The 25,704-nt window shown below is 60.3% G+C and overlaps 2 protein-coding genes across 8 annotated transcripts; one reads left to right on the forward strand and one right to left on the reverse strand.

Annotated features, from left to right (window-relative positions):
- The first annotated feature begins 61 nt into the window (after nucleotides 1–61).
- On the forward strand, nucleotides 62–16,928 carry LPIN3 (lipin 3). 7 transcript variants are annotated; one of them, XM_064573183.1, is made up of 21 exons: nucleotides 62–212; nucleotides 3,897–4,040; nucleotides 4,187–4,386; nucleotides 5,564–5,659; nucleotides 6,600–6,880; nucleotides 7,064–7,156; nucleotides 7,501–7,621; nucleotides 7,792–8,134; nucleotides 8,944–9,043; nucleotides 9,184–9,344; nucleotides 9,795–9,888; nucleotides 9,987–10,056; nucleotides 11,698–11,790; nucleotides 11,866–11,909; nucleotides 12,621–12,747; nucleotides 13,662–13,810; nucleotides 14,002–14,088; nucleotides 14,539–14,691; nucleotides 14,886–15,000; nucleotides 15,080–15,183; nucleotides 15,346–16,928. In XM_064573183.1, exons 3-21 carry the CDS (start codon nucleotides 4,195–4,197, stop codon nucleotides 15,488–15,490), a joined length of 2,568 nt encoding a protein of 855 aa, XP_064429253.1. In that variant the 5' UTR covers nucleotides 62–212; nucleotides 3,897–4,040; nucleotides 4,187–4,194; the 3' UTR covers nucleotides 15,491–16,928. The 7 variants fall into 7 exon arrangements, with proteins under 7 accessions (XP_064429253.1, XP_045741733.1, XP_064429254.1 ...); XM_045885777.3 differs by having other exon boundaries at nucleotides 6,600–6,865; XM_064573184.1 differs by having other exon boundaries at nucleotides 4,187–4,383.
- On the reverse strand, nucleotides 16,325–22,380 carry EMILIN3 (elastin microfibril interfacer 3). Its single transcript, XM_045885779.3, has 4 exons — nucleotides 22,158–22,380; nucleotides 20,964–21,086; nucleotides 19,567–19,790; nucleotides 16,325–19,287 (listed from the first exon to the last, which is right to left on the reverse strand). The coding sequence occupies exons 1-4, from the start codon at nucleotides 22,319–22,321 to the stop codon at nucleotides 17,501–17,503; spliced, it is 2,298 nt and encodes a 765-aa protein (XP_045741735.1). The 5' UTR covers nucleotides 22,322–22,380; the 3' UTR covers nucleotides 16,325–17,500.
- Between the last annotated feature and the right edge of the window lie 3,324 nt (nucleotides 22,381–25,704).

The following is a 25,704-nucleotide window of genomic DNA, read 5'->3' on the forward strand; positions in this document are numbered from 1 at the left end:
CTGGGCGGAGGCGGGGTCTTTGGGGGGGGTGGAGCCTGGGCGGATTGGGGCCTGCAGACACCCGCCAGGCTCAAGGGGCGGAGCCGGGATCTCACCCGGTCCTGGAGGAGACGGAAGCTCCAACTGAGTGTGGGGCCGAGGACACTTACCGCTGACCCCGTGCACTCAGGCGGCGTTTCCGGATCCCGGAGGTCCAGTGGGCAGCTCCCCAGGTAGGGCCTAACCCCGGCTTGAGAAGAGGTACCCCTTCCCCAGCCCTGCCCTGCCTGTCTGTCCTGCCATCTGACCCACGTTTCTTCCTGTCCGCGGGCCTGGGTCCATTTCTGGACATCAGAAGGTAGCTCATGGGTGGAGGGGCCGGTCTCACTTCGTCCCCCTCCCTGGCCCAGCCGCTGCGGGACCCCGGACATCCAGAATATGGGATCAGGAGATAAGATGCCAAAAACTCTCAGGGGTGGCTGGCCCAGCTTCACCCCAGGCCTTTGGGAGGTCACCCACCCTCTCTGGTACTGAGTGTCCTGTGTTGCAAAACAGGGTCTGACCCTTGCTCACCCTGCGGAGATGGGGTGAGACCCAGTAGCTGTGACGGGTGCTGGGGAGCCAGGGGTGGAGCTGTCTCCCTTCCAGGGCTATAGGAATGCTTATCCTCCTGCTTCTTCTGGGCCTGCTGTACCTTCACCCTTCCCCAGATCTGGGAGCCCAGAAAGGCTGAAGCTCAGACCCTGGGGTAGAGCTGTGTGCTGGCCTGGGAGGCCTGTGGGTGTTCCAAAGTGGGCCCTGAGGCTTGGGCGCCCTGTGGAGGCCTGCCTGGAGTCTACCTGCTCACTTTGCAAAAAGCGGGCCACCATGGTGTAAGAGGGCCTGGAATGATATGGAAAGAAGTCTAACCTCTCAACGGTGGGCAGGGACAGTGCATTGCAGTCTGACCTGTAGTGCCCTCAGGACCAGCCTGGGTGACTGAGGCTGTCATGATGCCCAAAAAGATGCTGCTGTTGATAGGTGACACCTATGAGCATTTACTGTGTCCTAGTGCTTTCCGTGAGTTATCTCATTAATTACTCACACATCCCCTATCCCCATTTCAGAGGCTGAAACCGAAGCTCAGAGAGATGAAGTGACTTGCCCAAGGTGTCAGGGAGGGAATTAGAACCCAGATAGTCGAGGAGCGCCTGAGTGGCTCAGTGGTCCTGGGATCGAGTCCTGCATCGGGCTCCCTGCTCCGCGGGAGGCCTGCTTCTCCCTCTCCCACTCCCCCTGCTTGTGTTCCCTCTCTTGCTGTCTCTCTCTGTCAAATAAATAAATAAAATCTTAAAAAAAAAAAAAAAAGAACCCAGATAGTCTAGTATCTTACATGTCCTGTTGCCACCCAGGATCTGGGCATCCGGTAGTAACGCCTTGACCTAGGACAGCAGGAGAAGGAAATGGGGGGATAGGATTCAGAGGGCTCGGGAGGGAGGGATGCCCATGAATCCTGAGAGGAATTCAGCTGATCTGGGTCCCCGGGGGAGAGATGAAGTATTTGAGTTTAGACATGTTAGTTTGGGGTGAAGGATGGTATAAGGGAGCCAAGCAGAGCTCTTGGAGAAGACCAAGAAGGCAGGGCTGGGTCCTGGGGGAGAGCAGATGCCTTCAGAGATGGGTGCAGATAGAAGAGGGATCCCAGGGCTTAGCTCATTGGAGTCCCCCCAAATGCTGAGCAGGCAGATGTGGGGGGCATCCACTCGTAGTGTGGGGGGGAACAGGGGGAGGAATGAATTCTAGGCTGAGGACGGTTTGAAAAATTGGGGCCTGGTTTCATAAAGGGGAAACTGAGGCTAGCACATTACTTGCCTGAGGATGCCCCACAGCTGGAGCAGAGTAGGACCCCATGCCTCCCAGAGATGGTGCCATCTCTGCCATTCAGCTCTCCTACCTCACTGGCTCTCTACGAAGAGCAGTTTTGTTCCCCGGGGGACATCTGACAATGTTTGGAGACAATTTGGTTGTCACACTGGAGGGTGTGGGATACTGGTATTAGTGGGTAGACACCAGGAATGCTGCTAAACATCCTACAATCCCCCCAAAGCAAAGGATTATCTAGCCCCAAACGGCAATGATGCTGAAGTTGAGAAACTCTGTACTAGGTCAAGCCGAGCCGGTCCCTACCCAGCCCAGCTCTTTCGTCCTCAGCGGGGCAGATAGCGAAGGTCTGAGCCTCCACCTGGGCAGACCTTTGCCCCCACTCCCGGTCTGCCCCTCCCATGCTTGCTCCTTTATTCCTGGAAACTTCTGGAGTCTTCTCTGCTTTTCCTGAGCACAGTGATCTAGAGACCTGCCCATCACATGTCTGACCTTTATTCACAATTGGGTGTAGGAAGGAACCAAAGTGGAGATTTTCACCTAGCACATAGTGGGTGTTTCGCAGATAAACTGTATATTATATTTGAATGCCATTATCAGGGTCCAGAAAGCTTCATTTTATCCCAAGTTTTCATTTTAGCAATTCCAGTTGTACCTTAGGTTTCTGAAGTTCTAGGTTTCTAATGAGCTCCCAGGTGATGCTGACGCTGCTGGGCCACATTTTGAGTGGCAAGGCATTGCAGGGTTGTGCAGAGGTGGGCTGGGGCAGCTGCCCTCCCTGCAGACAACTGTGGGGTGGTTTGGGGACTGTGGGGTGGCAGGAACCATGACATGGGGTCAGGAAACCGGGATACGGGTCATCACTCTCCCCACCCCGCCCCATCTATGGCCTATGGATAAGTCACTTAACTTCTTTGAGGAGTGGTCTTGCATGGCAGGTGGTCCTCCAGGGGTTCTGATGCGGGGTCTGCGAGATGGGAGTGCCATGCAGAGATGGAATGGCCTGGCTCCTGGCAGCCAGAGGGGCAGTAGGCCATTGGCCTGGCCAGCAGGGAAGGGGCCATGAGCTGCTGCTGGTGGGGCGGGCACCGTGCCAGCGTGGAAGCAGCTCTCATTACAGCCCTGGCTCTTCCCCATGGCTGCCACAGCCTTCTGCTTCTGGCTTGCCTAGCTCTGCCTGGTGTGGGAAAGCTGGAGAGACCGGTCTGGCTGGGGGAAGGAGGGGCAGCTTTGGTGGGGTAGGGGCCAGCCTGAGGCCTGAATGTGGGTTTCCAGGCCTGGCCAGCTGAGCCAGGGTCTCAGAAGTGGGAGTCAGGCCTGAGAACTGCGGCCTGGAGACATTGGGGTCAGGCTATGGATCTTGGATAGGATTCCCACCTGTTCCAGGGAAACTGGGAAGGAGTTTGATATTTGGGGCCATAAACTGGGAGGTCATTTTACCCCCAACTATAGGAAATGCCCTCCCTCAAGTATCTGACCCCAGAAACAGAGCTGGGCAGAGCCTTAGGTACCTGAGGTAGCCTACCCCTGGTTCTCCACAGATCAGCCACGATGGTGCAGCAAGGCCCCTTCCAACTCCTAAGACTAGGAAGCAGCAAGAGAGATGAACCCATTTCTCAGATGGAAGAACTGAGACTCTCTCCTCCCTACTTACTGGGAAGAGATCAGCCTTTAGGGCTGTCACCCATTACCCAGCCAGGCCCTGGGCCTAATATATCATGAGGCTGCCGCCCATTGCATCAGGGAGGGGTGCTGACCTGCCCCTGTCCCTGCAGTTGGGCCCACCCAGTGGTTCACACTGAGGGGTCTGCAGCCACACAGGCCTGGGTCTGAGTCCTGGCTCCTCTCCTTACTAGTCATGGTCCTGGGCAAATCACTCCAAGCCTCAGCTAGCTTGTCTGTAAACAGCAATAATGACACCCACTCGGCCAGCCTCGCAGGTTGTTGCAAAGATGGAACGAGCCCTGCCACCGCACACCATGGTCATTATCATTACTCACGGCATTTAGAGACGCAGGGCACCCCAGATCACCTCACCCAGGGCTCTCATTTGACAGATGCGGAGATTGGCACTTGGAGAAGGAAGGCAGGTGTCCAGGGGCCCCACAGCAGGTCGGTGGGCGAGCCGGGGCTAGAACCCACACCTGTAGGCACACCGCCCATCCCTCCGGTCTGCAAAGGCGCTCCGAGGGCAACACACCGTAAGTCTGGGGAGACCTCTGCCCCCCACTCCTGGTCTGCCGCTCCCATGCTTGGGGACCTGGGCGTCCTGGGGGCCGGGCTGCAGAGCCTCCCCACTGAGGGAGGTGGACCCGGCCTTTGTCCCAGCACCTCCTCCCTTTGCCAGCACCGGCCATGAACTACGTGGGGCAACTGGCAGGGACGGTGTTGGGGACGATGAAGGACATATACCAAGGCCTGAACCCGGCCACGCTGAGTGGTGGCATTGACGTGCTGGTGGTGAAGCAGGTGGACGGCTCCTTCCGATGCTCGCCCTTCCACGTGCGCTTCGGCAAGCTAGGCGTCCTGCGGTCTCGGGAGAAGGTGGTGAGCGCTGGCCAGCCAGGGGCCATGGCAGGGTGGGCTCTTAAGGCCAGGGCAGCCCCTGCAGTCCCAGGAGAGGGCCTAGACCTCCCTTAGGTGGGGATCTGTGCTCTGGACAAGCGTCTGTTCTTTTGCATTTTCTTTGACAGTTTGGGGTTGGTTGGGGGGTTCGGGTCCCGGAGGGGTCCCATTTTCCTGTGGGAGCCGCACAGTGGGGCTGTCCCTGGTACCTGGGCCGTCCGGCCTGGCTCCAGCTTACCAAGACCTCACCTGTGCGTTCTTGGTAAGCCTCTCCACCTGGGCAAATGGTTGCACACTCTCATCTCCCTGGTGCCGGAGGGGTGATTTGGGAGAATGAGATAGGAGCTGATAACACCGTCCCAGGGCCAGGTATGTGGGTAGCACTCAAAAGGTCAGCTTCTCTCCCTTTGGAAAGTTGTGCTGCCTTCTCTGGGCCCAGGCGAACAGGACAGCTTTTTTCTAGTGCTGAGGTCTGGAGTATGGAAAGAGGTCTGGTGGGTCCAAATCCCCTTCCTATGGGGCCCCTGGGAACGTGCCAGAATCCTAACAGGAAAGTGTCAGCGTGTGGGGGACTGTATAACGAGGCAGTAAAGAGCTGGGGCAGACTTCGTGGCTCACAGCCGCACTTGGCCACCTCCCAGTACGTAACACCCCTGGGGTCTCGGTTTCCTCGTCTATAAAGGGGGGGTAGGGATAGGAGCCCTGCACAGTGTTGCTGGGAGGTTAAAGGGGAGAGTCCAGATAAAACTCTCCATCAGTGCCTAGAAAGTGGTCCTTCGTACTGTTGTTCATGTAGTCAGTAAGCACTCTGGGGGTTGGGGACACAGCGGCGACAAGATGGGTCATGTCTTGTTCTGATGGGGTGTGGCAGAAAGAACAGAAATCAAGGCAGACAAGAATACTGAGACAGTGGTATGTGCAAGAAAGCCCAGAGAATGGAAAAATGGGGGGCTGGGGGGTGGAGAACTCAGTGCAGCCTCTCTGCAAAGGGGAGCCTGAGCAGAGAGCCTCGGGGTGGGGAGCAGCCAGGCACACCAGAGGCTGTTTGGGTAGGAGTTCCAGCAAGTGCAGTGCTCCAGAGGGGCAGGGGGGCCAGTAGAACAGGGTGTGGGGGTGAGGGACAATGTTGGGGACTGTGCGCCACCACACCCCTTTACAGGTCGACATCGAGATCAACGGGGAGCCTGTGGACTTGCACATGAAGCTGGGGGACAGCGGGGAGGCCTTCTTCATCCAGGAGCTGGAGAGCGATGATGTAAGTGCCTTGCGGCACCTGCCCCCTCTGGGCTGGATCTTGGGCCCTGTCACCGACCTGCCCCTGGGAACCACCCTAGCAGCAAGTCTGATGGGGGTGGGGGGATCAGCTAGGGCTGGCACTCCCAGCATGCTGTTGGAGCCTGAGCAGAATTGGGATGGGGGCAGCAAGAGCTGATTTCCTATCTGGGGAAAGCTGGGGAAGGTTTCTCAGAAGAGGACACTGGAGCTGGACCCCTGGAGGGTGAAAAGGAGGCCTTCCCTGGGCGGCCTGAAAAGGAGGAGAGTGCTATTGCGTGGCTGGGAGGGGGCTGGAAAGCATGAGATGGATTGTTCTGGATCTGGTGCTGGCTCGGTGCAGTTAGAGCATGGAAGGATGAAGGTGAGGGACGAGGAGAGGGGTGTTTCAGAAGGGAGGCAGAGCCCAACACAAGCCAGCGGGAGGTGTTTCAACAGTCTGAGCTTCACAGACTTTAAATAGGCCCCTATTGTATGCCCGACACTGTGCAGTGGACTCAGGTGACGGGTCACCCCTGCCTGCAAAGAGGGCTCCCAGACCAGCCTGGGAGCCAGACATATAAACAACAGATGATGGAACTGTATGGTCATGGCAGTGGAGGGGGTTGGAACTGGGGCTGGGGTTAATCAGGGCGAGCTTCCTGGAGGAGGTGATGTCTGGCTGAGTCTTAAAGGGAAAGCAGGTGTGGGCGGAGGAGGAGATGAGTAGCCAAGTTCCAGGGTTCTACCTGGACGGGGTGGTTCGTGTGGCACCCGGGCCCGGTTGCGAGGCCTTGCTGCTACTGCTGCCTCGGACCAGCCTCCGTGCCTGTTTTCCTGAGCCCGAATGAGCTCACACCCAGGCCCTGGGACTCAGGCAGGGCTCAGAACGATTGGGTGGCGAGGGTGGCTCCCCAGGCTCTAGCCCCTGGTCTGTCTCACAGGAACACGTACCTCCCTGTCTGTGCACATCGCCCATCCCTTGTGGAGACCTGTCTGGGCTCCCCTCAGACTCCCAGCTGAGCACAGCCAGTGAGCCTGAGGCCATCTCTGACGGGGTGCCCTCCACGGGGCGGAAGAAGAGGCTTCGCAGGAGGAAGCCCAAGCGGAAGGAGGGCACGGTGGCAGCCAATTCTAGTTCGGAGGAGCTGGAGACAGGCGCTGAGAGTGAGCTGTCCCTGCTGGAAAAGCCAAGGCCAGAGCCCCCAGGGTGTGTGCGGACCAGGTGGGGGGCTAAGGGTGTGGGGATACCACCCAGGGTTCAAGCACCGTTTCTTCTGCTGCTGCTGTGACCCTGGACAAGGGCCGTGACTTCTCTGGGCTTCACCTCCCCGAGCCCCTGACACCCAGGCCCCCATGCGCTACCTGGGGTGCCCGGTCCTGTCGGTGACCATTTATTTCCCTGCAGCCCCCTCAGCAGCATCCAGTCAGAAGGGGAGTCCTTACCGCAAGCCAGAGACATCTACCCCTACTCTGATGGCGAGTGGGGCCCCCAGTCCAGGTGAGAGTCTAGGTGGCCTGCAGACAGGGACCCAAGGCCAAGGTCTCAGAGTGGTTTCTATTTATATCTTCCTGATGAATAATGACATAGAACACGTTTAGTATGTTTACCAGCCAGTTCTACATCTCCTGTGCCAAGTGTTTATTCAGGTCTTTGCCCATTTTTTTTTTTTTTTTACTAGCTTGCCTCGTTATTGTTGGTTTGTAGGAGTCTTCCATATATTTATACATTCTGGATCCAACAGAGGCACAAATATGTATTATAAATATTTTTTTCCTCAGGCTGGGGTGGCAGTGGTGGGCGACAGGCTGGCTTGAGGGCCTCTAAGTTCTCGCTTTCTGCAGCCTCCCGCCGGGTGGGCTCACATCCCCTAAGAGTGACTCAGAGCTGGAGCTACGGACCTCTGAGCCCAGCCCCCCACGAGCTGAATCCCACATACAGTGGGCCTGGGGGAGGCTGCCGAAGGTGAGTGACTCCATGTCAGCCTCCCATCCCTGCCTTTCAGGGGCTCGGTGGTCCCCTGTGGGTCAGAAGTGCAGTGACTGAGACTTGGACCCCCAAGGCCTTGTGGGGTGTGGGAGGCAGGCCTTGCACTGGTTCACATCCCCTCCCCCACCCCATTTATTTGACCAAAGGTAGCCAAAGCAGAGTGGCCTGAGTCCTCAAAGGTTGCTGATGGCAGGGCTGGGTCAGCCTGTCCTCTTCGGGAAGAGTCCAGCACCCCCTCCGCTTCTGTGGCTGGTGCGGACCCTTCGGGACCCCTAATCCTGCAAGCAGGGGCTGGTACCGACCTTCCTCCTACTGACGCGGAGCCTCCCGCTCTGGTGGGCTCCCCTCTTCCCACTCCTGAGAGAAAGGAGACCACGCCTCAGAGCTGCAGGGATGCAGGCCTGCCTCTTCCCTCGAAATCCTGGAGCTGGGCCACCCTGGAGGGCCCAGTGGCTACCAGGGAGCCAGAGGGGGGCTCCAGGAGGGAAGGTGAGTGATGGTTGGCCCTCTCCCAGGGTTTTCCCTGGCCTCACATAACCCCCTGGGTAGACTCTGGTACTTCAAGCGTGTTTTGAGCACCTACTGTGTGCCTGGCACTGTGCTTGGCTCCAGCCCTCATGGGCTCGCGGTGAGGGAGCTAGATGAAGCATGCGTAAGCAGAGAAGAGCATGTCATGGGTGACACAGAAGAGAATCATCAGTGGGCACGGAGGCTATTTAAATCATGTGGTCGGGGAAGGCCTCTCCGAGTGGGGGATGTGTGAGCTGAGACGCGAACGATAAAAGACCCAGCCAAGGGAGGATCAAGGGAAGAGAATTCTGGGCAGAGGGAAGAGCATGTGTCAAGGTCATGAAGTGGGAGAGAGGTTGCATGTCTAGGAAGGGAGGCAGCTGGTGTGTCTTGAGCAAGGCAGGGTTGTGGGGAGGAAGCCAGCAAGATGAGCAGATGCTGGATCATTGCTGGAGCAGGAGCTGGGGTTTATCCTAAGAGTGTGGGAAGGTACTAGGACTCACTGTCCAAATCAGTAGTTGCTGGCTATATATGGCTATGTAAAATGTAGTTAAAATTACTTGAAATTAAATACCATATACAATTCTGTATCTCCATCATGCCACATCTTCAGTGCGCGGATAGTGACGTGTGGCTAGCGGTATTGGGCGGGCAGACAGGGGACATTTCTACCATCCCCGAAAGTTCTACCAGACAGCGCTGCTTTAGGGTGTTCAAAGACAAGGGGACACCTCCTGCTCATGCTACTAAGCACATGTTAGGACTAGAGGTGTCCCCTCTGCCCTTAGGCTCCCTGAAGAGAAGCCAGCATCTGGGCCCCAGTGACATCTATCTGGATGACTTGCCCTCTCTGGATTCTGAGAATGCAGCCCTTTACTTCCCCCAGAGGTGCCTGGGTGCTGGGTGCCAGGGTGTCTTGGGATGGGGGTTGGTGGGGCCAGGGGTTGGCTACCAAGGGCCTGAGAGGGTGGGCCCTCCTCCCCCCAGCCTCTTTGTAGTCACATCACTGTTGGCCCCTCTGCCCCCAGTGACTGTGGACTGGGGCCCAGAAGGTGGAGTGAACCCAACAGCCAGAAGCCCCTGGGAGACCCCAACCCCGAACAGGAGCCAGAACCCACTCTGGACATGGTGGATATGATAGAGCTGTCCCTCTGTGGCGGACTCGCTGAGAGCCGGGACATCTCCCTGGGTATGTCTGACCAAGGCCTGAGCCCTTCCAAGGATTGGCACTGAGCCCAGGGACCTGGGGAGGGCGGGGAGGCCCCCAGAGTGGGGGGGGCAGCAGAGGTGTGAGGCTAGACTGGGCGCCCTTGCTGTTCTCTGCTCTGTGGAGCCCCGTGCAGCCAGCGAGGGCAGGGCATTCCCAAGGCCCTGCGAAGCAAACACTTAATGCTAAGCTGTGATTTACCCTGTGAATCCAAGATGGCGAGTGCCAAAAGTAGAACTTTTGGGGATGGTGGGCACAGCAGGTGCAAACACCACAGGTAGGGAGGAGCCCTGCTGGGTCCCAGACCCAACCTGCAGGAGGCCTGAGTGGTAGAGTGTGTGTGTGTGTGGAGGGGGGATCCGGGAGGGGCTGGGGCAGCAGGTCACATCAGACATGTCAGCCTCACTCCTTACTCTCTGCCTCTGTGCCCAGAGAAGTTCAACCAGCACATCGTCTCCTACCAGGACCTCGTCCAAAACCCTGGCCTCCTTGAGCACCCAAACCTGGTGGTGAAGATCAATGAGAAGTGAGTACCAAGCTTGAGCCGCTGGCAGCCCCAGGGTGGCCCTGCCCTCCACCGCCCCATGGCTACTGCAGTCCCGACTCCCCGTTCTGTCTCTCCAGGCATTATAACTGGGCTGTGGCCGCCCCCATGATCCTCTCCCTGCAAGCCTTCCAGAGAAACTTGCCCAAGGTAATGGTTAGAGCACCACTGGGCCTGCCAAGGAAAGTGGGCCCAGCGTGGGGCCCTTGGCCAAGAAGCGGAGAGTGGGCAGAGATGGGCCTAGGGCTGACCAGCTGCAAGACCCACTGTGAGAGGAGCAACTGAGGGCCCCTGGAACCTCACCCCGTGCTGTGCAGACAAAGCCCCACCCCATCCTGGCTTCCTGGCCTGGATGAATCCCATCAGGGTTGGACTTGACTTCGAAGGAGCTCAGGGCACACCGGGGGAGGATGATAACCTTCCACAGGAGGCTTTTAGATCTGAGAGACGAGGCTTGGGAGACAGAGGCCCCGCTCCTTCTCTTACCCCGAGCAGCTCTCCAGCCTGGGCTGCAGCATTGCTTGCTTTATTGGCCTGCATTTGTTGAGTACCTACTGTGTGCCAGGCACAGGCTGTCCTGTCCCCACAGTCATGCCCTCCTAGAAAGACAGTTAATCATAAGACTCAGCCAGATGAATATAAAATTCAACCGTGAGTATTGGGAAGGAGAGGCTGGGTGCTTTGAGAGGCTAAAACGGGCGTTTGCTGAGCACGTGCCCCCTGGGCAGAGATCTGAAGAATGAATAATCCGTAAGCAGATGAGGGACAGGGAACAGCATGTGCTGACGCTCAGAGGTGAGAAGGAACCCAGTCTTTTCAGTCCTTCCCAGAACTTCTACCCTCACTGACCTGCACCTGCCTCCCCCCCGCCCCCCGCCCCGCCATTGGCTCCCCTGCCCCGATCTGGCCCATTGTTCTTGGATTGATTAGACTTGCCCAAGAACATCACCATCCATATTTTGACAGCTGACGCCTCCCTTTGGTGACACTCGGCTCTATCCTCCGGCTGGCTCTGGGCCTGAGCTAGGATCAGAGCCTGTGGGAAGGAGGAGGGTTACTCTCTTGCTTGGCTCTCCTCACCTCCCCCAGACAGATCCACCACCTGAGGCCCCTGGGAGACTCCCCCAGCCTGTTTCCAGCTCAAGGGGGTATCCTGGCTGACCCACTTCCAGGTCATGTCCTCCTGACTTGGGTTCACCATTCTTCTGTAGGACACTGATATGTCTCCTGGGTGGGCCTTGGCCTAGGCTCTCCTGGGCTCCCCCTGGGAATACCTAGCACGAATCTAATCAGCATCTTCCCAAGGTCATGTTGCCCCCACCAGACAGTGGTGGTAACACACAGAGAGGGAGGCCGTGCATGGGATAGAGTCATTGACCTTTGGGGTTGCCTCTGTTGGTCTTGGACGTTGAAGGGAGTACTGGCTATAGACTGTTCTTCCTGCTGTCACTTGGTGGCATCATGCAGAGAGTACTAGATCCTGAGAAAGTCCCAAAGCACTGCCTTCAGCTACTTTAGTAGGATCTGGAGGCCTGGCCGAGGCTGGGCAAGAGCTAGGGGGTCAAGGCTGGGGTAGGGTGGGGATTGGCAGGAATGGCCCTTGGTCTCCTGTGCTTAGCTCCATGAGTCATTGCTTGGAGTCCCAGCATGGAGGTGAGTATGCTTCCTCAGCCTCCAGATGTTGATAGCACCTTGCTCTAGGGTCAGCCCCAGACTCTGGGTTCATGGGGGTGATGAAAGGTAGGTTTTTGTGGTGCAGGGGAAAATGCCATGGCCTTTATCTGCCCTCAGAGCACTGTGGACAAACTGGAAAAGGAGAAGATGCCCCGGAAGGGTGGACGGTGGTGGTTTTCCTGGCGACGCCGGGACTTCCCTGCCAGGGAGGTGAGTGGTCAAGGTCAAAGCGCGTGGTCAGCAAGGCAGGAGGTGGGGCTCACTGGATGTATGTTCTTCCCACAGAGCAGTGTCCAGACGGAGAAAACCACAGCCCAGGAGCAGCAGGGGTGAGCTGGACCTCATGGCTGGAGCTCTGCAGCTGGAGCCAAGCCTCGGGGTGATCCCTGTGGGGGCAGGGATGATGCCAGCACCTCTCCCCCAGCTATGGTTCTTTGTCACTGCCCAATCACTTCTACACCCTTTCTTTTTCTTGAGAAATGTCCCCATTTCACAGATGGGAAAACTGAGGCCTAGAGCTACACCAAAAGTCCTAGAGCTGGGAACTGGCAGAGTTGGACCGGGTGCCCAGACTCCTGACCCAGACCAGGGACTACTGTCTTAAGGAGGGGCAGAGCCTCCCCTCTTTGCCAGGGGCGGGCTGACCTTGCCTTTTTCATCTCTCAAGTGACCAGAACACCCAAGCTTGGGTGGGGGATGACCAAGGGCAGGTCAGCTGAAGCCTAAGCAGGTGGGATTGGTAATAAGCCCTAAGACACACCCCTAGGTTTTACAGATAAACATCTCCAAGGCTACCTTGGCTAGGCACCAAGGGCCAGGAGCCTCAGCTCTGCTGGCCCCTTTCTGGGTGCGTACTGCTGGGCTGCGTCCTTATGTCTGTACCCCTCTCCAAATGGGTGACACCATGGTGGGGTTTCTGATCCTCTGGAGGAACAGGGACAAGCCCCAGGTTCCTTGTGGCATGGGCTGAGGGGTGAACATCTACTGGGAGTGTAGGGCCTTGGCTGGGGAGAGTGGCCTGAGAGCCAGGCTGCCTGCAGGGAGAAGACTGATGTCCTGAGTAGTGAGGATGATGCCCCAGAGAGCCCTGTGATCCTGGACGCCCCCTCTCTGCCACCCTCGACTCCCGCCTACAAGAAGTCCCTCCGCCTCTCCTCCAATCAGATAGTGAGTGTGTGCGTAGCTCTGTTCAGGGAGCGGGGCTGGGGCTGAGATAATTTGGCTCTGTGGAGCCTTGAGTTTACCAGAGCCCAGAATCCATCCCCTCGGCAGCCTCCCTAACAGCCTTTGCTTGAAAACCTCCAGGGTCAGGGGCTTGCTTCTTTATGCACCAGCCCATTTCTTTGTTGGATGCTCTTATGGGAAAAGTCTTCCCTATGTTGTCTTAAAGTATCTACCTGCGGTGGGTTCCCGGCTCTGGATCAGCTCTTAGAGGCCACTCTGAAGGAATCAAAGGCTGATGACAGCCCCTCAGATATTGGCCGTCCCTGCCCCCAAGCCCTGTCTTTGAGCTTAGTCACTGGCCCCCAAGTGGGGCTCTGTCAGGGCGGTGCCCAGGGCGGGCAGCGACCATCTGTACGGTACCCCAGTGTGACACCCACTTTGGGGTCAGCCAGGGCCCAATAGCCTTGGTCACCAGCTGTGGCTGAGAGCTGCCCTGATTCTTCTCTATGGACCAAGGACAGGGCTAGGAGTCTCTATGGATGGATGTCACGAGTACCCTAGCCCCAGGCAGGAGGCTACCTGTGAGGATCTCGAGGGAGTGGGGTGTCTGCATGCCAGGAGCAGGGTCAGCCTTAGCGCTGACCTGAGAAACCTGGGTGGCAGCCATGGGCCAGGCTTTGCCTGTGAGCTTCATGCCAACGGGGGCAAGAAGGGAGGTTAGGGCTCCTGTGTCTGGGCCCGTGTGGGCCCCGACCAGCACTCTGTACTCCCTCACTCCCTGAGGTCGCCCTCCACCCGTACGGATGTGTCTGCGTGTGGCTGTCTCTGATGAATTCAGGCAGGTTCTCTGAGTTGGGAGGCGGAGGGGAATGAGAGGCCCATGGGGATCACAGCTTCCCCCCTTTGCCTGGCCCCAGCGGCGCCTGAACCTGCAAGAAGGTGCCAATGATGTGGTCTTCAGTGTGACCACCCAGTACCAGGGCACCTGCCGCTGCAGGGCCACCATCTATCTGTGGAAGTGGGACGACAAGGTGGTCATCTCGGACATCGACGGGACCATTACCAAGTGAGGCCTGGTTGGCCAGGGGAGAGAGGGAGGGCCTGGGACTGGCCTCCTCTGTGCTGGGGGAAGGGGGATGTCAAGAAAGGCCCTCCTCCCCCCCCGCCCCCCCAGTGCACTGTCCTGGGGGCTGGGGGTGGTGGAACGCGAGGGCTACGTGGGGCTGCCTCAGAGTGACCCCTCTTCTGTGGCTGTAGGTCAGACGCTCTGGGCCACATTCTGCCCCAGCTGGGGAAAGACTGGACACATCAGGGCATCACCAGTCTCTACCACAAAATCCACCTGTGAGTGCCTGGGCTGGGGCAGGGCCCCAGGGAAGGAATGACAGGATGTCTGAGGCCACCACAGCCCTTGCCCCAGGAATCCAGGCTTGGGGACCCACGAGGGAAGAAACCCCGGGCATGTCCCTGGATGGTCCTTCGTTCTCCCATGAAACCCTTGTCTCCTGTCGTCTGGCCTCTGAGTCTAACTGCTGGTCTTCATGCTGCAGGAGAGGCCTACAGACTTGCTCAAACCTTTGTCCTTGCTGGTCCGCTGGGCCTCAGGACGCTGTCCGCGCTCCTCCTCCCTGGGACAGCTACTGCGGGCACCTCTCCCCGATGTTCTCCCTAAGTCCCTTCCCTGCAAAGGCCTCTGGGTTTGAAGGCCAGAGCTGCGGGGTTGCACTGAGCTGGCCAAAGCCAAGGAATGGCTGGTCTCTGATGGCTCTGGGCCTCTCCTACCCCCACCTCCAGAAACGGGTTCAAGTTCCTGTACTGCTCGGCACGGGCCATTGGCATGGCTGACCTCACCAAGGCCTACCTACAGTGGGTGAGCGAGCGGGGCTGCGGCCTCCCCAAGGGCCCCATCCTGCTGTCTCCCAGCAGCCTCTTCTCCGCGCTCCACAGGTAACCAGCCCTACGAGATACAAGCCCAGGGGTCCTTGCGGGGAGTGACAGGCTCACTGGCGGCTCAGGCCAGGCCAGCATCCGGCCATGCTTGGGTGTCAGTTGAATCCCGCCCCGTGTCACCTGACCCTGCCGTCCTCCGATGGCTGCCCCTCCTCGGTTCCCTCTCCTGCCCATGGCCCTGGCTGCCCCAGGGAGGTGATTGAGAAGAAACCAGAGGTGTTCAAAATTGCCTGCCTGAGTGACATCCGGCAGCTGTTCCTGCCCAACGAACAGCCCTTCTATGCTGCCTTTGGGAACAGGCCCAACGTGAGTGTGTCCCCTCCCCACGGGCCGGGCCGCCTCCTCCCTGTCCCCCAGCCCATCAGCCCCTCCTTGTCCCCCATAGGATGTCACTGCCTACCGGCAGGTGGGCCTCCCTGAATCTCGAATCTTCACAGTCAACCCCCGGGGAGAGCTCATCCAGGAGCTCATGAAGAACCACAAATCCACGTGAGGCCAAACCCTGTCATGGGCCCCCCACCCCTCCCACATCCCCATGCCCCAGCCTCTCCCTGGGCCTCACTTCCACCCAGGTCTCCTCTGCCTGATGTGGTGGGGGCTGGGGCCTGGTGGCCGCTCAGGCTCTCGGTGCTGACCCTGTTCTGCCCACAGGTATGAGCGGCTGGGCGAGGTGGTTGAGCTCCTCTTCCCACCTGTGGCCCGTGGCCCCAGCACAGACCTGGCCAGCCCTGAATACAGTAACTTCTGCTACTGGCGGGAGCCACTGGTTACTGTGGACCTCGATGCCCTGGCCTGAACCGGCCCCAGCTGCCCCCTCCTCCCTGGCCAGGCCCCAGAACTGACTGGGTGTTCCCAGGGAACAGGAGGTTGCAAGCTGGCTGCCATGGGGCCAGTCCACTGAAGGGAAGGAGGGGGCTGAGGGCTGACTGGCAGCCACAGAGACCCTCCCCCCTGTCCTGTCTCCTGCCTTCTCCAGCTGATCCGCAGGAGGTGGGGCAGCCGCTCCAGGCCTCAGCAGGGCTCTGCCCAGCAGTGAAATGATGATCACCTGGGCCCTTGCAGGATTCTCCGTGCCCTTGACGTCCCCCTGGTACACTGCCTCAACTCCTGACAGCACAGAGAGGAGAGGGAGGCCTGTGAGGCTCGAGACCTGCCCACACAGGAGGGGGTTGGCGGCAGCAGGGGGGAGTGCTTGAGCAGCATCTGGGCAGCATGGAGCAAACCCTCCGAAGCCAGACCCTTCCATAACCCTGGCCCCTTCCCACAGCTCTTGCACCAGACCTCACTGCTCTCCCTTGTGCCCCAGGATCTCAGCACACCCCAACCCTGGGTGCTCAGACATCAAAGAACAGGGATCCCAGGGCAGCGCAAGGGCGGAGGGAGTGTGGCTCCCCCTGGGCCTCTCCCATACCCAGCTGCTTCTCCTGTTCCTCTGAGCACCTCCCCTGAGGACACAGCCCCAAACCCTGCCAGTGTGGGTGGCGGTGACCTGCCCACCCTCCCTAGACTTTGCTGGTCAATTCGGCGCCCACACAGCTGCTGAGCGAGCTCTTGCCTGAGGGGCTGTAGGAAGCCGGGCTGGCAGCCCACTGCAGCCTTCCGGCCTACCGTCCCTGGGGAAGAAAATACCTTTAGACGGGCTAAAAGCTTTAATCCAGGCCTGCCCTCCCCCAACAGCACCACAGTGGAGGGAAGAAACCAGAAGGCAGGGCTATAGAGACCTGGAACATAGCACAGGAAGGCCTGTGCTGCTGAGGGGAAACTGAGGCCAGGAGCCTCAACAGAGATGGGCATCAGGGTCTCTGGAAACTCTGCAGGCCAGATGAACACTGTTTTCAGGTTGTCAGACATGAGTTTCTCACCACTTAGCGAACACCCAGGCGGGGCCGGGGTTGTGCTAGGATGCTGGAAACTAGGCCTGGAGCCCTTTTTCTCCCCTGGCTTCCCGTTCAGAGTCTGGCCTCACTTAGGCCATGACATCTACTCTCTGGAGAGATTCCCTAACCTGGGGGGGTGGGGGGGTGGGCAGGATTTCCCCCCAGATGGAAAGGAGAGGAGGGTGTGGGGACCAGAGGCCCTGAAGCATCTTTGGGAAAGAGAAGGAAAAGAATAAATTGAGGTGGGTCTCTAAACAGCGGGTCCGGACCCTGTCCTTTTCTCAGGGAATCTACAGCTGCCTAAGTAAGCCCTCACCTGAGGGGAGGGTCGAAAGAAATAAAAAACCTCTCAGCTGAGTCTTTGTGTTTCTGCTCTGTCCGAAAGGACGGGGGGAGCTGGAAACCTCTGGTCCTTGGTTCAGAAACTATCCACAAAGCTGCCAGGTGGGAGGACAGTGCCGGTGGCCGCCACCTTCCCACAGAAACTGGGTCCTGACGGCTAGGGAGGGAAGTCAAGGAGACAAGGGAACCAGAAGCCTCCACAGGCTGGGGGCTATTGCCCCGGGACAAGGGGAGATGTGGACAGGTGACTGGACCTGCGGGTCTTCATCCAGATGCTGCTCCTGGTGTGTCTGCAGAAGAGCAATGTGCATGCTGGATTGTGAGGTCACTCAGGTCCGCCCGGCCTTCAGGCATGATGTCCTTGCCTTGACCATGATCCTGCATTGTCCAGTTGATACGGCACTGAGTGTTGATTTTCATGGTTGGGACAGTCCCATGGAGCTGGACCAAGGCTATTCCTTCCGTGGCCTCTGAAGTGGCATCCCCGTTGGCCCCGGGAGGCTGGGAGGCACTGCTGGGCGAGGCTGGGCTCTGGAGCGGCATCCCCAGTGTTGGCGGGATCTGGGGTTCGGTCCCGTCTGGCCCGCCTAGTCGGCTGGCCGGGGCCGCGCCTGCTCGGCCAGCTGGGCCCTGCAGTCCAGGAGGTCATCCCGGAGGCGGGCGATGTCCTGTGCGTGTTGAGCCAGCGTGCGGTTCAGCTGGTCCACATAGCCCCACAGGCCCTCCGTGGGCCTGAGCGACTCGGTGGGCAAGTGGTCCAGGCCGGCAGCCAGTCGGCCCAGCCTCCCACACGCACCCTCCACTTGAGCCACCCTCCGGTCGAAGTGGCCCACCACTTGCTGCAGTTCCTGGGCTGTGTCCTGGCAGCGGCTCAGCCCGCCGGCCACATCGGCCACACCGGCCCTGAGTCGCTCCAGCTCCCCCCTCAGGCCCAGGACCTGCCTGTGGCCAGCCTGAAGCCGAGAGCCTTGGCTGCTGACCTGTTCCTGGATGGCGTGAACCTCAGCCTCCACCTTGCGTTCGCGCTCGCCCAGGGATGAGTTGGCAGCCAAGAAGGCATCAGAGTACTGGCTGACGGAGTCGCTGAGGCCCGTGAGTGACTTGCTCACGGAGTTCAGGTTGACCTTGAGCAGGGTGATCTCACCTTGAAGTGAGCTGCCCGTCGCTTCTGTCAGCTGCTCCTGGACCCCGGCCACGGTGCCATTGAGCTGCTGGAGCAGGGCGGCGTGGCTGGCCACCTGGCGGAGGAGGGCCTTGCTCCGGCTCTGCCAGGCCTTCACCTCTGCCGCCAGGTTGTCCAGGACGGCTGAGGTGGTGCTGGGGGTGCATGAGGTCTCCAGGGAGACCAGCCGTTGTTCCAAGACCGCCAGCTCCGTCTGCACCAGGGGCCGAGCTGGCCTGCCCGGGGGGGCGCCGTCGTGGCTTAGCTCCCCCGCCAGCGTCACCAGGCGCTCCTCTAGGCTCTGCACTCGCTCTTCCAGCATGCTCCTGAAGCTGCCGGCCTCCCACCCGCCCTCCTCCATGCCCAGGCAGCAGCCCCTCGCTCCACCCTCCGTCCCGTTGAGGGTCTCCAGGCCCTCCAGCAGCCCGTCCACACCCCCGTCCAGCATGGCAGCAGAGAGCCGCTCGAGCTCATCCCTGGTGAGGGGGCCGTGGCCCCGCTGGGCCTCGGTGACTGCCTGTAGGTTCCTCTCGAGGTTGTCCACGCGGGCGCTGATCAAGGGCAGCCGGCTGCAGCAGCTGCTCCCGCCAGCCACGCTCAGGCCCTGCAGCCTGGTCCCGAGCTGGGCCAGCTCCCGGCGCAGGGCCAGCTCCCGGCCGTCCAGGCTCTGGTGCAGCCGCTGGCTAGCCGCCTGGCCCTCCTCGCACTGCTGCCTCACCTCCTGCACCCGCAGGTCGCAGGTGCTCTGGACGCCTTGCAGCTTCTGCTCGAAGCCATCGAGCAGGCTCCCCCAGAGCCGGTGCAGCCGTCGGTCCACGTACTCGTCCAGCAGCGCCAGCGAGGTGAGCGGAGACGGACGCGCCTCCCGCAGCTGCTGCAGGTGAGCCTCGTGGCCGAGGGCCAGCCCGTGCACCTTGTCCAGCAGCTGCACCTTGGTCCGCAGCGTGTTGCTCACCTCCGTCACCTTGCTCAAGATCTCGTCAAGGGGAGGGGTGAGTGGCCCTCTGGCTCTGTCTCCGGGCCTCACGAACCCCTCGGAGATGACCCCGAAGCCCACAGGAGCGGCAGGAGCCCTTGGACTGCCAGGCATCCTGTTGGGGTCCTCACGGCCGGCCACCAGGCCGCTGAGGGTACCATATGCTTGTACCAGGCGCTGGACATCACCCTCCAGACGTTCCAGCCGCTCACCGAACAGCCCTGAGCCTTTGCTTCCTGGGAAAGAGGAGGAGAGAACCCTAGGGGCATCACTGGCCTGCCTCCCTCCACCTGTCCTGTTGCCAGGCCACCCGGGAGAGTTTCTGTTCTAAGCTGACCTTCCCACTGAGCATATAGCTTTCTCAGCTTCAGGAGGAGTCTGTGAGCTTTGCCTCAAGCCCAGTGTGAGATGCACCCTCCCCAGCCCTGCCAGAGCCCAGCCCGCCTGCGTCAGGCCCCTCTCCACCGCCCCCAAGAAACCTGATCACCTGGTAGGGTCTCCATGGGCAGACTCACCATAGGGGCTGGGGGCCGCTCTGCTAGAAGAAGGCGGCTGGGGCCCTGGGCCCAGCTGCCCTGAGGGAATCTGGGGCTCAGGCTCTGGCTGGGCTGGGGTGGCCCCGAGGTCGGTCAGGTGCTCGGGACAGCCTTCTCCAGTGAGGCCAGGGCAGCACCGCCAGGCGAGGTCCGTCACCGTCTTGTAGTTGACCTTGTATCTGGGTCTGAGCACTGTTCGGTACCTGGGCCAGAGAGGGGGAGAGGGCAGGGCCCTGTACTTGTGGACTGAGGCTCCTGCCTCGCAGTGCAAGATCTGGATTCTCTGCCCCCCTCCACTCCCCGCCAAAGTTTTTCCTTTTTCTGTGCATAAGGTGACAGGGCGGTGGGGCGGAGCCAGGCCTTGCAGAGGGTCAGAGAAGGGTTAAGGAGCAGGTGCAGGGGAGAGTTCTAGTGTTCTAGTTTGCTTGGGGAACAGGAACTCCCCTGTTTGCTTGGGGAGAACACTAGCAGGGATTTAGCCCCAGTGTCCCCAGGGCCAGTTTGGACCACCTTTAGCTCATGCTGCCATCAGAAATTCCACTCTGGCTTTGGCGGTACCTGGAAGAATCCTGTCACCACCTCAGCCCTTCCCTTTGGGTGTGCGAGGGGGTGCTGCCCAGGAGCCGGAGTGGGCAGCCCTTCTCAGTGCACTGGGGCCACTCTTGGCTCCCACCGGTCCCCTTAGTTTTCTCTATTCCTTCCTAGCCTACTCTGGGAACTCAGCTCTGGCCACCCAGGCCGGTGGGCGGCATCCCTGATTCTGAGCACAGAAGGGAAGGCCCAGCTGTGCGGGGCAGGCCTGGCCAGGCCCACTCCCTCCCCTGCTCAGCCATGTACCTGTTCACCCACTGACACACTGGAGCAAATGGGATTGTTTTCAGACATGCGTTTGAGCCTCTCCAAGTACAGACCTGTGCATCACACTTGTGCACCATCCCAATACCCTCTACAGCCCCGTCTGCCTGACCTAAGCCCCAGCAACCTGGCTTCCATCCCCTCACCCTTGGCCTGCCTTCTCCACAGTCACCGCAGCCCTCCCTGGGTCTTCCCAGGGCCCCTTTGGCGTCCACTGTTGTCAGTGTGACCCTCTGCCCTCTCTGTTCACTTTCAACCCTCTTTGCCTCTGCTGCTTCTTCCTTGCCTCATTCTGTGTGTCTTCTGGGAACCCTCCCCGGCCCCCCTGTGGGCCCTAAACTGAACCTGCCATGTCTCCTCCCTGGCCTTCTCCAGCCAGCCTGCGTGGGACCTGGGGTAATAGGTTCTTTGGAGTCCAAGGAGTTCCATCCCCTTGTGGTGCTGGCTGCTGCCCTGAGAGAGAGGCAGGCCTGGGGCTTGTGCCCAGCAGTCCCGAGTGGGTGGGATGGGGGTGCACTCACGTGACTGTCCCGGGGCACTTGGGCCCCCATCCACACTGTCGGTACTCAGCCTTCACGTAGCTGTCTGCTCCCTCCTGTAGGACACAGGTCACATTCCTGTGCACCACGTAGGCGCAGAGGGCCCTGCAAGGGAGAACGGACGGCATCCTTGGAATATCTGGCCTTGGCCAGGCCTGTTGAGGAGCCTATACCTGCCTTCCCCATCTGTGGGCCTCCCCAGGGGACCAGATCCCCATCTCTCTTCTGTCCCTTCTCCTCATTCCTGGGAGACCACACTGCTCATCCTTCCTCCCCTAACTCCTTGGGGAATGCATGCCATCTTGTAGTTTCCGGCCCCCCACGCCCCCACCCTTGGCTCCTGGTTTCTCACTCTCGGATCACTTCTTGTACTGCCTTCCCCAGGAAGCTTGCTCTGATATGCCAAGCCTGCTGAATGTCAGCTATGGGCTGAGCACTCTCCTACAATACAATTCACCCAGCACCCCAGGTAGAGCCCCTAACTCACCTGACTGGGGCCAATTCCCAAGCCACTGGCTACCGAGGCCCAGAAGCTGAGGCCTCCGCGAGGCAAGAGCCGCCCTCACAGACTACAAGGGGTGGGGAGGTGGCTGCCTGGCATAAGCCAGCCACCTGTGGGCTGCTATTGGGCTCTGGGGCCACAACTCGGGCCCAGGACCCAGGCGCCCCCACCAGTTCTGTGGCCCAAACCCGCTGGGCTTCCCCATTGGTGGCTGGGGTCAGGCTGACCGCGGGAGGGGGCGGGCTGCAGGGCGCTGGGCTCCATCTCCTACCTGGCGGGGCAGGGGAGAGAAGGGAGGGCGCGCGGGGGACATGCATGGGAGAGGCCCGCGTGTGCCTCGCGCCGACGACCCTCCCTCCTCTCCCTCCACCTGGTCCGCGGCGCCGGGAGTTTGCACACAGCGCAGCTGGAAAATGTTACTTCGCTGGAAAGGTTTCCGCGGGCACTGCCAGGTCCCAGCCGCCGCGCCAGGCCCCCTCGGCTTATTTTTCTTCGCCAGCCCCGCAGCCTCCCGGAGCGTGGGGCGCCCGTCCGGGCCGGGGCTCGGCCTCGGGTGCCCGGCGCGTCCTCCCCGCGCCCCCCCCCCCGGTCTCCCGCGCGCGGTCGGGGCAGGTGGGAGCGCCGCCCGGGCCCCATCCCTCCCGGCTTCCCGCCCGGGCGCGGCCCGCGCTTACTTGTGCGGCCCCGGGCGCAGCCGCGGGCGCCATCCCGTCGTGTAGAGGTTGTAGCGGGGGGCACCGGGCGGCGCGGGCCGCGCGACGAGCGGGGTGCCCCTGGCCTGCGCCCCCGAGAGCAGCGCCGCGACGGCGCACAGCCACACCGGCAGGCGGCGGCCCATCGCGGCCCGCGGCTCTCTCCACCTGGCCCCGCGCGGGGCCCCCGCCCGGCGTCCGCCCGCCGCGCCGCCCCGCCGCTCGCCCTCCCGCCGGGTCCCGCCGCCGCTCGCGGCCCCCGGAGCTCGCTGGCCCGGCCGCCTGGCGCTTCGCAGCGGCTGCGTCCCGCCGAGTGGCCCGCGCTGCTCGCCGCTGGGGCCGCGGAGGGGAGGTGGGAGGCGGGCTCTGCGCGGATTAGCATAAACTTGGGGCCGCGTCGCTCGCCTCCGCCGGCCCCCTCTCGGCCGCCAGCCCCCCGCCCCAGCTCCGAGCCGACGCCCGAGGGGCCGCCTGCACGCGAGAGGTGAAGGAGGGAGCAGCCCCGGGGTGGCAGGGGCGCAGGCCGTCGCGCCCTGGGAGGCCCCCAAACACACCCATGCACCACGATCGCCCGCGTGCGCGGCGGAGAAGCGGAGCCAGACCCCTGGGGCGGGCCGCGACGCGGGGCTCCCGGGGAACGGCCCACCCGCGGGGCGCACGGCTCTTAGGAGCCCTGGCGTGCGGGGAGACCGAGGCCCGGGCTCTGCAGCTGAGATGACCCTGTTGGGGGACGCAGCGGCAACACCTCCGCAGCCACCGCTTTGGAATAGGCCCCAGAAGGTCCCTGTTGGCTAGCTGTGCCTCCTCACACCGGCACTGTCTGGAGGTGACCGGGACGACTGGTAACTAACTGCTGACCCCTCCGCGGCATCTGAAACTAACGCTCTGCTGCCCAGTGTGGCCAGGCCGTCCCTCTGGCTCCCTGCTGCCGTCCGGGTTTTCTCTGCCTCTCTCAGGTGTGGGCTGCCCGGAGCCCAGACACCCAGCACCTCTCCAGCCAAGCAGCAGAGGCTCTGCTTCTCTCTGTGCAACTAAAGCTCTTAGCTAGCTGGACCACCGCCCTGGCTCATTCTTAGCCCCCGGGGAACGACAGCCTTCAGGGCTTTCTCACCAGGAGTGCTGCTAAGGCGGGCTTCAGCCTATTTCCCTTCTTTTTTTTTTTTAAGACTTTATTTATTTGCGAGAGAGACAATGAGAGACAGAGAGCATGAGAGGGAGGAGGGTCAGAGGGAGAAGCAGACTCCCTGCCGAGCAGGGAGCCCGATGCGGGACTCCATCCCGGGACTCCAGGATCATGACCCGAGCCGAAGGCAGTCGCTTAACCAACTGAGCCACCCAGGCGCCCGCCTATTTCCCTTCTGAGACTGACTCTTGGAGCCCGGGCGTTGGCCTTTATGGGCATTCTCATTCGAGGTCATCCTGTTGACTTTCTAACCTGCAAAGAGCTTCTTGAATCCCGATTCTTTCCTCCGCAGGGTGGCGTTTCTTCGTGGCTTCGTCTCATCTGCACAGGTGACCCCCGCCTTTGGTCTTTACCCAAGTAGCTGACTGGAGTGTGGAAGCCACAGAACCCCGAGGCGCATACCCGGAGAGACCTTCCTCCAACCCAAGATGTGAACCCACACCCTCTGGGTAAAGTGACGATGGAAGGGTGTAAATGGGGCACAGCTCGGAGACTCACATCTGTGCCACCTGCCCATTCCCAGCCATAGTGGCTCGTGGGTCCCTGGTGGGGGAAGCAGACCCCTGAGCACAGTGGGCTGGTTGGTGCCTCATTTAGGCTTTGGGACACACACGGAGGGGACCCATCTTCCCGGTGGGGGGTTTCCTGGTGTATTGGTTTCCTAGGGCTGCTGTAACAAATGATCACAAACTTGGTGCTTGAAACAACAGAAATTTACTCTCCCACAATCCTGGAGTCTAGAAGTCTGAAATCGAGGGGTCAGCAGGGCCACGCCCCCTCCAGGCTCTCGGGAGGAATCCTTTGTGTCCTCCAGCGGCCACAGGCACCCCTTGGCTACGAGCCGGCTCGCCCCACTGTCTGCTTTGTCTTCACGTGGCCCTCTGACTTGTGTGTCTACAGGGGTCTCTACGGGGCCTTTGTCTTTGTGTCTCTGTGTCCTCTCCTCTTCTTATAAGGACACCGGTCATTGAATTTAGGGCCCAGTCTAAGCCAGTCTGACCTCATCTTAACTCATTACATCTGCAAAGACCCTTTCTCCAAGGAAGGTCACACTCTAAGATTCAAGGCGGACGTGAATTTGGGGGAAATACTATTCAGTCCACCACGGGGTCCCTGAGGGCTGATGAAGGGACAGACCCTGGCGTGATGAGCCATAGCTATGCGGGACTAATGGGAAGGCTAAACAAGAGAGTTTGCCAGAGGAGAGTAGGGCCGCGTCTAGGGGTTGTGGTGCTCTGGGAGAGGGGCGGGAGGAGCCTTTTGGTAGTTGGTTTCCCCTGTCTGCTTCCAATGACCCACCTCACTTGAGCTAACTCCAATGGGTTTCTGATGCCTGTAAATGATGTCTAAGACAGGCTTTCATCCTCTGCCACAAATTCACTGAATGTGCTTTTATATTCTCCAGACTTTAACAGAGAAGTCCTTCTGCTGGGGGCAGGATACATGGTATCCATAACATGCTCTTGACCTTGTAACCACTGCTTAGAAAGTGAGAGACATCTGGTGGGACATGAACTGAGCTGGGCTCCTCACCCCGGGGCTGGGTTCTGACTGCCTGGCAGCACTGCCCAGGAAGTTCTGCAAGAATCCGCCCCCCTGCTCGCCCCCCCCCCCGACACTACAGAAGCTGTGATCCTTTTCCAAGGGGCCCCAGCCCTGCCTCTCACTCCCTACCCAGCCCAGATGTGGGGCCCACAACTCAGAGGGAGGAGGCTGGACCCTGTCTGAACTTGGAAAAGTCCACATAACGGGGGGCTAAAAGGACAGTTGGACCCCACTTCCCCCCTTCCCAGGTGGCTGACATCAAACACTCTCTTTATCTGGAAAAGTTTCGGGAGCCAGCCCTGGGGCCGCATCCTGGGGGAGGCGGGTTGAGGGGAGGACATCGGCAGAGGAGATGCTCAGGGTCTTGGCGGGATCCAGTCCCGCCAGAGCCTGGGGTCTCCCCCGCAGATGATGAGGCCACTTTCCATCTGCCAGACAGGAAACCTAGGGAAGGCGGAGACAGCGGAGGGAGGCAGTCATGTCCCCCCCCCCCACCCTCCCCCCTCCTCGCCCCAGCTCAGCCTGGAGTCTCTCTACACCTGGATGGAGGCGGGCTGAGGGGCCACACACAGGATCCCAAATTCTATTCACAGGGACATGCACGCCCATATGCAGACACATTCCGTCTGTCTGTCTCTCTCTCTCTCACACACACACCCCACTTCCATACACACGCACAGAAGCGTACTTTCCCAACCTTCACTAGCCCTTGGTGACAGATGAGCCGCCTCGATCTTCAGGAATGATGGAGGATGCCATCAGGAAGGCAAGATAACCCTGGACAGGGATAAGTGTAGCCTT

The sequence above is a fragment of the Mirounga angustirostris genome, unplaced genomic scaffold, assembly GCF_029215605.1.
Source record: "Mirounga angustirostris isolate CCGP_5_RB_7025 unplaced genomic scaffold, mMirAng1.0.hap1 SCAF_10, whole genome shotgun sequence".
NCBI lineage: Eukaryota > Metazoa > Chordata > Mammalia > Carnivora > Phocidae > Mirounga > Mirounga angustirostris.

Bases quoted from the DNA above. Each gene is read 5' to 3' on its own strand.
- EMILIN3 (XM_045885779.3), bottom strand. From the start codon at position 22,321: ATGGGCCGCCGCCTGCCGGTGTGGCTGTGCGCCGTCGCGGCGCTGCTC. The intron at 19,791-20,963 runs GTGAGTGCACCC...TCTCTGGCCCAG, and splicing joins AAGTGCCCCGGGACAGTCAC to GTACCGAACAGTGCTCAGAC. The intron at 19,288-19,566 runs GTGAGTCTGCCC...CCTCTTTCCCAG, and splicing joins AGCGGCCCCCAGCCCCTATG to GAAGCAAAGGCTCAGGGCTG.
- LPIN3 (XM_064573183.1), top strand. From the start codon at position 4,195: ATGAACTACGTGGGGCAACTGGCAGGGACGGTGTTGGGGACGATGAAG. The intron at 14,089-14,538 runs GTGAGTGCCTGG...CCCCACCTCCAG, and splicing joins CTCTACCACAAAATCCACCT to AAACGGGTTCAAGTTCCTGT. The intron at 15,001-15,079 runs GTGAGTGTGTCC...TGTCCCCCATAG, and splicing joins CCTTTGGGAACAGGCCCAAC to GATGTCACTGCCTACCGGCA.